Source organism: Cetorhinus maximus, chromosome 13 (assembly GCF_964194155.1).
Source record: "Cetorhinus maximus chromosome 13, sCetMax3.hap1.1, whole genome shotgun sequence".
Lineage (NCBI taxonomy): Eukaryota > Metazoa > Chordata > Chondrichthyes > Lamniformes > Cetorhinidae > Cetorhinus > Cetorhinus maximus.
Genome location: NC_135891.1, coordinates 93,186,320 through 93,199,024, shown reverse-complemented (window position 1 = coordinate 93,199,024; position 12,705 = coordinate 93,186,320). Strand labels below are relative to the sequence as shown.

At 43.3% G+C, this 12,705-nt stretch overlaps 1 protein-coding gene across 4 annotated transcripts in view; it reads right to left on the bottom strand.

The window, feature by feature from the left end:
- tmprss9 (transmembrane serine protease 9) overlaps window positions 1-12,462 on the bottom strand; it is a 45,769-nt gene extending 33,307 nt beyond the window's left edge. Inside the window, exons 1-4 of one of the 4 annotated variants that reach the window (XM_078555806.1) lie at window positions 12,264-12,462; window positions 8,603-8,669; window positions 6,563-6,723; window positions 5,970-6,026 (exon numbers count right to left, since the gene is read on the bottom strand). In XM_078555806.1, the coding sequence (XP_078411932.1) occupies window positions 5,970-6,026; window positions 6,563-6,704 (199 nt within the window). In that variant the 5' untranslated portion in view covers window positions 6,705-6,723; window positions 8,603-8,669; window positions 12,264-12,462. Of the gene's footprint in view, window positions 1-5,202; window positions 5,442-5,509; window positions 5,635-5,969; window positions 6,027-6,562; window positions 6,724-8,602; window positions 8,670-12,263 lie in introns of those variants that run through there. The other 3 variants (XM_078555805.1, XM_078555808.1, XM_078555807.1) reach the window with 3 other exon arrangements.
- Window positions 12,463-12,705: the final 243 nt, after the last annotated feature.

Sequence of the window (12,705 nt, the reverse complement as noted above, 5' to 3'; positions counted from 1 at the left end):
TCTTCAGAATAGTTGAAGGCACTGGATACTGCAAAAGCACCTGACAATATCCGGCAATAGTACTGAAGACTGATGCTCCAGAACTAACCGCGCCCTTTGCCAAGCTGTTCCAGTACAGCTACAACACTGGCATCTACCCGACAATGTGGAAATTGCCCGAAATATTCTGACCACAAAAAACAAGACAAATCCAATCTGGCCAATTAGCGGCCCATCAGTCTACTCTCAATCATCAACAGAGTGATGGAATGTGTCGTCGACAGTGCAATCAAGTGGCACTTACACAGCAATAACCTGCTTACTGGTGTTTGGGTTCTGCCAGGGTCACTTGTGTCTTGACCTCAATAGATCTTTGGTCGAAAGGGCTGAATTCTAGAGGTGAGGTGAGAGTTGACATCAAGGCAACATTTGACTGAGTGTGGCATCAAGGAGCCCTGGCAAAATTGAAGTCAGTGGGAATCAGGGTGAAAACTCTTCACTGGTTGGAGTCATACTTAGCACAAAGGAATAAGGTTGTGGTTGTTGGGGGCCAGTCATCTCAGCCCCATAACATCACTGCAGGAGTTCCTCAGGTTAGTTTCCTAGGCCCAACCATCTTCAGCTGCTTCATTAATGACCTTCCTCCATCATGAGGTCAGAAGTGGGGATGTTCGCTGATGATTGCACAATGTTCAGTACCATTCAAACAGATACTGAAGCGACCAGTGCCAATATGCAGCAAGGTCTGGACAACATTCAGGCTTGGGCTGATAAGTGGCAAGTAACATTCATGCCACACAAGTGCCAGGCAATGACCATCTCCAGTAAGAGAGAATCTAACCAGCTCCCCTTGGCATTCAACTATCAACATCCTGGGGATGACCAATGACCAGAAACTGAACTGGAAGGAAATATAAATACTGTGGCTACAGGAGCAGGCCAGAGTCTCAGAATTCTGCAGAGAGTAACTTACTCCCTGACTCCCTAAGCCTGCCCGCCATCTACAAGGCACATTTTAGGAGTGTGCTGGAATACTGTCCACTTGCCTGGATGAAAGCGGCTCCACTCAAGAAGTTCAACACCACTGAGTACAAAGCAGCCCACTTGATTGGCACCCCATCTGCCAACATTCACTCCCTCAACCACCGATGCACAGTGGCAGCAGTGTGTACCATGTACAAGATGCACTGCAGCAACTTACCAAGGCAGCAGCTTCCAAACCCACAACCTCTTCCATCTGGAAGGACAAGAGCATGGAAACACCATCACCTGCAAGTTCCCTCAAGCCACAAACCATCCTGACTTGGAACTATATTGCCATTCCTTCACTGTTGCTGGCACAAAATCCTACAACTCTCTTCCTAGCAGCACTGTGGGTGTTCCTACACCAGAGGAGCTGCAGCAGTTCAAGAAGGTAACTCACCATTATTGTAAGGTCATTTGGTGTCTCACTAAGAGGTCTAGAGGCTTATGTGGTTGAACATAAACTGTCAACACACAACTACATACATATCTCAAAGATACTAGCTTCATGCCGACATCTTTCAGACTTTCCCTACATACAGTCTATCATCATGTGATACATAATGTGGGCTGTACTGTTTCCCCAATCCCATATTAACCCTTACTAACCCGAACACTCTTATACTACAACCATTACCTTCTCAAGGGCAATTAGAGATGGGCAACAAATGCTGGCCTTGCCAGCGACACACATCCCATGAAAGAATATTTTAAAAATGTGATCAAACGTAGTCGGCAGAAGTAGCCCTGATTTTGTTTTACACTTATATGCAGAATTTAAAAAATGATATACAACCTGCAAACAGCAATGTGCTCTGGGGCTGAATTATAAGTGCTATTGGTTCCTTAATTGTCACCTTGCTAACTTCATAGATATTCAGTCAGATTATGCAGTCAATACTTGTTTCAGTACTGGATAATGTGTCAGCGCTATTCAGATAACAAATGAGATGTAAATAATACATCCGAGATCAAAGAGCTGTGTTACAGTGTAGCAATTTAATACTGGGCCCAGTTGTTTCATACCCTCTCACTGTCCATGAAACTTCACTGCAAGTCGGTGAGCGCAGTGGTTGGGATGGACGGCATTCTTTTTGTATTTGTGTCACATCATGTGAATTTTTGTGTAATGACCTGAAACCACATTTGCTAGCACATTATCACAAAGATAAGTACAGGTGAGTTTTACAACATTTAGACTGGCAATTAATATTTTCTAGCGGTGAAGAAAGCAAACAAAGTATTGGGGTGCATACCCGGAGATGAGGAGTAAATCTAAGCAGCTGATGTTGAACTTATATTTGGAACACCGCAATATGGAAAACATGTGGAATTATTGGAGGGATTCCAAAGTAGAGCTATGACACTGATTCTTAAACTTAGAGGGCTGCATTAGGAGGAATTATTGTCTACCCTGGTTTATTGAGGAGGAGGAGGATGAGGGGGGGATTTGATAGAGGATAGATATTTTATGGTGACGTATGGGATGTTGGTAATGAGTTAAATCTTGAATGGTTTTTAGTAAAATATCCTTTTGCTTTGAAAGCTGTTATCTGAGCTGCCCATGTGAATCAGTTGGTTTATGTAGTGAGCTGTTGAGCCATACATACACCATCCCCAGTCTCTGCTGAGTTAGAACAGCTGGAACAGCAGAGGAATGCTACAATTGGCCTTTATGCTAATAAATGAAAGGAGCTCTTTCCTGATCACCATTCAGTGAATCTTAGTTGAAATCGTGCATGTGAGTACTCAGTGGGGAAGGGATCCGGCTTATTTGTGAAGTTCCTACGGTAGGATATCAGTCCAAATCTCTGTGACTACTGCCATGACACACCACAGATTCCATCAGATATTCTGGGCTCACCCTCAGTTGTTCATTCTGGTCAAGCTTCTGATTGTAATACTGTTTGCTATTGAGAAATTGCCAGTGGAATGCGTACAAAATCGAAAGATGCTTCAGCATTGAAATAACCAACCCTAGCTTCTGAACTGGAGTCTCTGACTGCCATCACAATTACCTGGGCAACTAAAGTAGAAGAGTTTCTCTCTAACAGACTCCAAGTGATTGTGGAAGAGATAGCAGAAGCATCTATCAGGGCTTTAGTGATCCAGTAGGCATCACTTTGTCTACCTTTCCCCAAGGCTTTGCAGAGTCACAGCCTGGTACCAAGACATAAAAAGTTTGCCCACTGATTGCTGTTTCTGAGATCAGCTTGTCAAATGCCTGCTAACGAAAGCAGGACAGTCTTAGGCAAACTTGGGAAAGTATGTCATATTACATATTAAGATATCTCTTCGGGTAGGCGAAGTAAGAAAGACCGACCTTGCATTTTATAGCATCTTATATGTCCCCAAGAGATCCTAAAATGCTTCACAGTCATTATTTTTAAACATGGTTATTTGTTATGTAGGCAAACATGACAACTAATTCTGCACATAAGCTTCCAAAATAATGACCAGTTAATCTTTTTTTGTGCTATTCAAGGTTAGAACTCTGGGAGAATTCCTTGTCTCCCTTTCAAACGGTGCAATGGAATCTTTAACAAGCATCTGACCGGGGAGACGAGACCTTGTTTAACATCCAATCCAAAAGTCGGCACCCCTGACAATGCAACAATCCCTCAGCGCTGCATTGAGATTTCGGCCAGAAACAGGCTTAACTTTTCCTTTTCTTCTGCATGGGCAAAATTTTTAGCTCGGCGGGTGAGCACACACTCAACCCGCTCGAGTATAAAATGACACGCGTTGACGACGGGCGACTTCCCAACGTCAACGCGCAGTTGCGCGATAATTCGGTTAGCAGGCGCACACCGGAGTCGGCAACGCGTACGCCGACAATTAAAAGGCCTGTTAAGGCCATTAACATGGCTATTATAAGAAATTTTACAGTTGGCGGGCAGGCAAAAAGGCCAAGCGGCCTTTGCACTTTTTAGGAAACCTCATCCGTGGGATGAGGTTTACTAAAGCAATTAAAAATAAAATAAAAGTGTTGAAATTTAATTAATAACATGACAGAGTCACATGAGGGGACATGATTTATTACATTTTTCAATTCTTTATTTCTTTTTACAACTCTTCATCTCCCTGAGGCAGCTCTGTGCCTCAGGGAGATTCTGAAGCACACACTCGTGCACATGCGCAAAATTCGCGCTCGCTCTCCTTCCCCCGCCCCCATAGGCAGCACTGAGCCTTAATTGGCTTGCCAGCGTGAAATCACATTCTGGCCTCGGTCACAGGCGGCGGTCAGCTTCCTGACCGCCCCAGCCGAGTCCGCCCGACAAAGGCTAAATTCTGCCCCATATCTTTTTCGTGGCATAAATTGGGAGCTGATTGAATTTTGCAGCGCACGAAAGCCCTTTAATAGATTTTCCATTTCCTTTCGAAGGATGCTGACTTCAGCTTGAACTCTGTCCCGGTTTAACCCTTCTACGGGGCTTCTTCCGTTGGGCCTTTGCATACTCATTTTTTCTTGTAGCAACACTTCTGGTTTGAAATTGGGAACTTAGCGGGCCCTCAAGATTTATCTCTCCCAGCCAGTTCCTTCTGAGGAGACTCAGTCCCCTGCACTGACCTTACAAATAGGGGTAATTTTGCAGACCGTTCCTCATACTGTACCTTGACTTGACATACCCCTTCACATTTATTTCTTCACCCGTGTATGTCCTCAGCTTTGTGTTCGAAACTTCTAACTTCAAAGGATGGGTTTCTTTACTCAGGTATCTAAATGTATGCTCTCCAATGACGGACATTGACACTCCCATTTCAACTTCTATCTTAATGGGTTGTCCGTTAACCATAATGACTACTTGGATTGGCTCGGTTCTACCCACTTTGAGATTATATAATGAATGGATGTCTGGTTCTATTTTTACTGGCTCTTCCATGTGGCTCTGTACAATTTTTATTAACTCGTTGAAAGTCTTCGAGTCTGGGGCGCTAGGTGACGTAAGGCTGCGGATCAGCCCGTACGTTTTGCTCCCACATGAGGACAAAAGAATCGATCTCTTCTACCCCCCCCCGGCCCCCGCAATGTCATTAGCGGTAAAAAAGAATGCCATGCGTTCAACATACTGAGACTGGTCATCTGAAATGGGATCGAATGGATCAACATGCCCAAAATGCAGCATTATGAATGACTGCAAGGGGAGTGCACTTCCGATAGGTTTACCAGGTAATGACAAATTTAAGTGTTTGGCTTACCATGGAGTCGCCTTTTCTCTGGGTCTCTTATAATTTTCTGTCCATTGCCATTTTTCATGTAATTATCCTTTTAAATGAATTGCCGCTTTAAGAACAGTCATCCTTTTTTTTATAACTCCGTCTCTGCAGTTGTCGGCTTTTCTCTGCTGGGTTTCGTGCTCTTTTTGAGTTTTGGCAGGATCCCCATGATCGCGATTCTACAGGGTTTTTAAAAAATTTAAACTGCAGCACTGCTTTCTGCTCCAATTGCTGGCTGTCACCTATTTTACAAGTTAAGTGCAGATGCTCTTTCCAATGCATTGCTCACCTGTCTTGAAATTTATTTTCTTTTGTTCTTTAACATCGTTGCCACTTTTATGTCTTGAGTAAATGAGTTCGTTGGCCAACTGAACTCTAACTACATGCCTTCCTATGTTCTCATCAATTGCTGCTTGCAATCAATAATGGGGAGAGACTGATGTAAGAATAAACAGTGATGGTTTATTGAGACATAGGGCAGAGCACCAGATCATACGAGCTCACTCAGAAACCTCCAGAACTAGACTTACAGTTTCCAATTGTCTGCGTTGTACAGTGATTCATCAGTGCTGTCACATGATCAGTACACTTGCATTCTCTTAAAGGGACAGGGTATCTCACATTACCACACTGGCCAAGTCAGTGTAAATGCAGTTCCTCAGCACAAGATGCTCATCAAATGCTTATAGGAATAATCTGGAAAATTGCAAAACAGTCCAATCTGTGCAATGAAAAGAAATTGTACTTACTAGCTTTCATGGCTAGGTGTTGCTGGGATGGAAATTCTTTTTGAGCTTCATATATCCCTGTTTTGAAAAAAAGAAGATGGATACAGTGAGAATATGCATTGGAAGCATAACAACACTGGCTATATATGGGCTCACTGGACTGTTCAATGACTACATTCATTGCCCACTTTGATACTTTGCCAGTACAAGGAAGGTCCTACATTCAATCCCCGGTTTGTACTGATTTCAGTCAGAACAGCAATAGTACTGCAACAGGCCCCAGTGTGCCTGGATTAGGAGTAGGCCAAGAAAGTTTCTCCTCTGTTATCCATTGTGTCCAGCTGGAGCATTCATGTATTGCAGATGTTGGCTGAGGACAGACAAGGTCTTGATGTTCCCAATGATGGATGCCCTTTGATACTCCCCAGCTGCACACAGAGGTGATCGGCCCCTTGGGTGAGTTAGCTACCTGAGTGCCTTCAGGAGAAAGGAGAAAACTAAGCAAAAACATTAGATGGGTCAGGAACATTAAACTAAGTAGAAAGGAAGGGGGTGAGAAAACAATGAACTGAATTCACAATCATCATCAGAAAATAACATTTCGTTGGACTCACCAAAATAAACCCCCAAGATGATGGCAGCTATGATGAGACACAAGGACAGCACAGCTAAGGACAACTTAAACTGGAGTGTGTTCCTGAATTGTGTCTTCGGCTCTGTGATTGGCAGTTTATCCAACTTGTTGTTCGGTTCCATGATAGTACCAATAGTTACGCTGTAAAATAAACCATCTTGTAAGGAAAGGTTGGAAAGGGGATTGACAAATTGGACAAATTACTCATTGTATTGAAAAGTCCAAATCCACAGGGTGCTAGATGAAAAATGAGGATATTAGTGAAAAGGCGAGTCAGGGACAATTCTTTCAACCAGAAGTTAAGAAGGTTGTGGAACACTGGGAATGATCATTAAGATGGGTATTATTAGATTAAGATGTAATTAGATATATTTCTAGATTTAAAGGGATTCAGGGACATGTGCAAAAGGTGCAGCTGATCTATCAAAAAGTGACTGTCAAGTTCCACAACTTTTTTTTGTCGCTTATTTTAAAGGTTTAATTTTTTGTTGCATTTTCTCTTTTGCACTCGTGAAGGAGCTGACTCTCACTTGGACACAGCTCCAGGGATTTTTTCAAGGGGTACAGTTCCTTGGACGCTGAGACCCACTGAGCAGGGCGGTTTCTAAAGAGGGTACACAGATAACATATTAAACATATTCCTGTTGTCAATTGAGAAATTATTCTAAAAATTAGGAACAATGGACTCCACACACAACCTGAATCTCCCAATTCTCTCAGAATCTCTCAAAGGATTATCCTCCGCCATTTCTGCCAACTCCAGCATGATGCCACCACCAAATACATCTTCCCTTCACCTCCCCCGGCGGCATTCCGCAGGGATCATTCCCTCCGGGACACCCCGGTCCACTCCTCCATCACCCCCTACACCTCAACCCCCTCCCACGGCACCTTCCCATGCAACCACAGAAGGTGCAACACCTGCCCCTTCACTTCCCCCCTCCTCACCGTCCAAGGGCCCAAACACTCCTTTCAAGTGAAGCAGCGTTTCACTTGCATTTCCCTCAATTTAGTCTACTGCATTCGCTGCTCCCAATGCGGTCTCCTCTACATTGGATAGACCAAACGCAGAGTGGGTGACCGTTTTGCGGAACACCTTCGGTCTGTCCGCAAGCATGACCCAGACCTCCTTGTCGCTTGCCATTTCAACACACTACCCTGCTCTCATGCCCACATGTCCATTCTTGGCCTGCTGCAATGTTCCAGTGAAGCTCAATGCAAACTGGAGGAACAGCACCTCATTTTCTAACTAGGCACTTTACAGCCTTCCGGACTGAATATTGAGTTCAACAACTTCAGATCATGAACTCTCTCCTCCATCCCCACCCCCTTTCCGATCCCCCTTTTTCCAACAATTTATAATTTTTAAAAACATATTTTACTTTTCCCACCTATTTCCATTATTTTTAAATTTATTTCGATCTATTGTCTTATCTCCACCTTTTAGCCTACTTCTATCCCTTCCCCACCCCACACCCACTAGGGCCGTCTGTCACTTGCTCATCCTGCTTTCTACCCTCAATGTCCCCATTAGCGCATTCCTTAGCTAATTTCACCACCGTCAACTCCCCTTTGTCCTTTTACCTATGACATCTTTGGCAATCTCTTCTTTGCCTCCACCTATCACTGGCCCCCTATCCAGCTCTACCTGTCCCATCCCCCTCAACCAGCTTATATTTCACCTCATTTCAATATTTCTTAGTTCTGATGAAGAGCCATACGGACTCGAAACATTAACTGCGTTCCTCTCCACAGGTGCTGTCAGACCTGCTGAGTTTTTCCAGTTATTTTTGTTTTTGTTTCTGAATCTCCCAATGTTGGGAAACTAAGTATCATTTGAAGGATTGATAGTGCATATCCTCCATCTTCGGGAACGATCTGTATCACAAGAATAATTAGCTTCAGGTCAGTTCATTCAGATACAGAATATTCAACTGTACTCAATATGGCTTCTTTATCTCTGAGCCAGAGGCTAATCAGGGGACTGTGCTGTTGCTAGTAATTATAGAGAATTAGTCACCTTTTCTGACCCAACCCATAATGTTGATTGTATCAATTCCCTGGATTTCTGCTGTAATTAAACTGATCTGATAAAGAACGACAAACCAGTTCAGAAAGTTCAGAGAACCACTGACTACGGTTGTATCAATAAAAGAGAGAAGGAAAAATGGGGAAAGAGATTGGACACTAGAGGGGTAGTGCCTCAGATGACAGACTTTGTTTCGTATGCTGTGAAACGATTAAAAGAGTTACCCAGATATGACAGCAAGGGGTAAGGCTTGGGATTGATTTAAGATTTGGAGATAGGAGTTGTTGAGGTGAAAAATGTTATGGAAAGAAAGAAGAGACTGAAGCAGCTGTAATGACAACAGAGATGTAGGTTTTCCATTAGAGATCATTGAGATAGTGAGGACAGGAACAAGGACAGAAGAGAGATTATGGTGGAGCCATCAAAGGTACAAATTACTTTGCTCTGTAAAAGTAGAATGCATCAGACATCACCGGCCATGAATATGCGCTTTAACAAACCCTGCATTCTCTGTGAAGAAAGTTATCCTCCGCATTCTCTTTGTTTTTTTCTCCCTCTCACCAATTTCACCACTTCCAGCTCCTGAAATGCCTGAATAGCAAGCGGGGTTGTGTGCCCTCTGGTACTTGCCCAAGTGACCATTCATGAGCCCAGTCCAGACAGTAAGGGATTCCTACAGAATTCCTACAGAATTTTCCTGTAGGCTTTGGGACCCTGATGTTAAGATGTTGGGACCTCAACATGGAAGCACTCTTTGAGGGGTAATATTAAAATAAAAATTCAGTGAGGCCAAGCAGATCTCTTGAATTGGAGTGGAAACCCTGCCAGATGTCTCTTTAGGACTGTAGGAGCTGCCTTCCCAGCCTGCAGCCCCCTCTTTGAGCCAGGGAGCAACTGGCTCCGATGGCTCCCCGGACTGCCACAGTAAGGCCTTCTCTGTAAAGCTGGCTGGCCTCCCCATGTAGCGGGGGCGCACTCAGCCACTGGCAAAATGCTGGCAGGCCATTGAAATCACCCCTAATTGTGGAGTTAAATATGGTCATTGACTGCTTGCCCCTGTTCACTGGAAAGCTGATCTGGGACCCTGTCCCTGGCTCCCCGTTACTTTTCCACCCTCCCCCTCAACTACCTCCACTCCTGCTACCTCAGTAAAATTCAGCCCTAAGTGTCTGCAGGTTATTCTACGATGGACGGCCCACAGTTGAGCCAGACAGTCCTCATCCAACATGCACAAATGTGTATTTTGAATAGAGGTTATGGGATAGTTACCAAGAGCAAGGACCCTGGAAGATTCGCCCCTTCCTATCTCACTGGCAATGTAGTGCCCCTACCACTGTACTGGCAGTGATCCCTCTCTGGACCCTCAGTCCTTGTAAACTACTGCCCCAACTCCAACCTCCTTTTCCTTTCCAAACTCCTTGAACATGTTGTGGTCTTACCAACCTGTACCCAACTCTCCTCCAACTTCCTTCTTTGAATATCCCCAATTCACTTGCAAGCTTCCTGGGGCACAGAAACAAGCCTAACCAAAATCCAAAACAATATTCTCTTGTTTGCAGCTAGGATAACTGATTTGGCATTTCTTTTTCAAAGCTGCAATGAAGCTGTTCTTCCCTAACAAAAAATAAATGAGGCAAAGTTCATTTCACAGCAAATTGTTGTCCTGTTAACATATACAGCCCTGTAATTCACTGCTAACTGAAAAGATTCTCCTCATTACACCCTCCAGTGAATCGGCTGAGTGCATTATTTGGTGCTACAGATACCACAATAGCCTCACAGTCCAGTGTAATTTCTGTGCTGTTTTTTAACTGCTGAGATTATAAGGAATGTTGATTTAATTTGAGATCAGGTTCATTATAAATAATGGCAGGGTGAGAGACAGGGCTGAGATACCATCGCTGAACTATTCAAGCTTCATCTTCAGTTTTTGATCCCCTCATGTTGAATTATACCAATAGAAATCCCAAATGACTTGAAATTAATTCTTGCTAAATGAAGCTCCAAGTAACCATGTTGCATTTGGTTATAAGTATTTTGGTCAGGAGAAGACAGCCTGGATACTAGCAGCTTCAGTAGCAGAAAGGGAAGTCATTCTAAGTGCATTTAAGTGAGATTTAAAAAAAACTTTTTCACGCAGTGAATGGTTCGAGCCTGGAATGCTGGTGGAGGCAGGTTCAGTTGAGGCACTCAAGTGGGCATTAGATGATTATTTGAATAGAAACAATGTGCAAGGGTACGGGGAAAAGGCAGGAGAATGGCACTAAGTCATAATGCTCATTCGGAGAGCCAGTGCAGACACGATGGGTCGAATGGCCTCCTCTGCGCCGTAACATTCTGTGATTCTGTGATATTCCCTTTCAGTGTAAGATTAACTTATCAGCTGCTTATTTGGCACCTGGTATAGAATGTTTCTATCCAGCGCTGTCTATAGTGCACTATTGGCCTAAGAATGCAAAATGCAAGTGGCAAGCAGAATTATACTGTGGGCTGTGAATCACAGTCAGCTAGTTGAGAACTCTATGAATCTGTTTATGTCTAATGTTAAACCAAGGAGGGAGTCTCATTACATTATAAAGCCAACATTACATGACCTCGATGTACACAACACAGGATGTTGAGCCCAAGTGATGCGACATAGATCCTAGGATCTCACATGGATCCAGATTACACTCCCACTGGTACTAAGCCCAGATGTATTTTGCATTCCTAGACCAATAGTACAGTATAGGCAGACCTGGACAGGAATATTCTACATCAGGTGCTAAGTGAGCAGCTGATAAGTTTATTTTACACTGAAAGGGAATATGTTTAAATCTTGTCATTGGTTAAGAAAACTAATTAAATATTGATTGACATGTTTGTCAGGTTGTCACAGATGCTGCCACTGCACAAAGCTCAAAAATGTTCCCAATTTTAAAGTTTATTCCGAAGGAACTCAAAAGGAAAAAGAATGGCCCATTAATTAAATGACAGGAGTTGTCAAACCAGGCCCCTTCTATGTTACAATCTTAACTTCCTTTTGCGGAGTTTTTATTTGCAAACGTTCAAACTTTTGTTTTAATCACAAAATTAAGTTAACTTTCAAGTTTCTTATTCCCCACCCATCTTAACTACCCTCTTCCTTCCCTTCCCCTATTATTGCCTCTTCTCCTCCCTCTCCTCCCTCTTTTCCCTCTTCCCCTCTCACCCTACTGCCCTTTCCCCCCTGTCCATGAGCGTCTCTTCCCTTCTCACCATACTGCAATTACTAGTTACTTAACGCAGTAGATTGAAAACCCCTTAACTTTGTAAATTCATTGCAGTCCAAATGAACTGCCACACCATTTGATTCCAATTCTGGATTACCAGAATTTCCATCCCTTTAACTTGATTTCTTGTTTTTTTTTGAACAACTCATTTAGCATCCTCTCCCACACTGAATACTATATTTAGATAATTACTCTTGATCAACTTCCTCGAGTGAAATCAAATCATAAAATTACTTCTCATTCACAAAAAAGTAACTGTTTTTACAACTTGATCTTAACACTCTGACAGTTCAAGGGAACTTACCTTCATAGCTTAAAGGATCCCAAACAGTAATAATTATCCCCATTAACTAAATTACTGATTTAAAAATGAGAAACAATGAAAGTTCCAGTATTCAAACCTGTTCCGTGGGTATCAGACGAAACAGAAGCTTCAGTAACAGGAGCCAAGATGTGAAGTTGATAGAACTGCACAGTGACACCCTAATGAATTAATTCACTAACACTAACTAAAGAACTGGCTAACATTCAGTCTTGACCCTGTGTTACTTGCTCACTAACATGCACATTCATTAACTCACTGTCATGAGCTCACCCAGGTAGCCCAGTCTCCAGTCCCAGGAATTCATCTTTTAAAACCCCTGGGGGTGGAGCTGAACGATCCTTGAGTTTCTGCCAGGTCCAACGGAAACAGTTAATCTTTGTTCAGACCAATAAACACGAAGAAAACCCCCTTCCTCTCTGAATCAGATCAATTTAAAGACGGCCCACTGTCAATGATTGGCCATTACCCACAGAACGAACAAGCTCTTCCCCTTCTGCCATCACGCTTTCTCTGGTGGG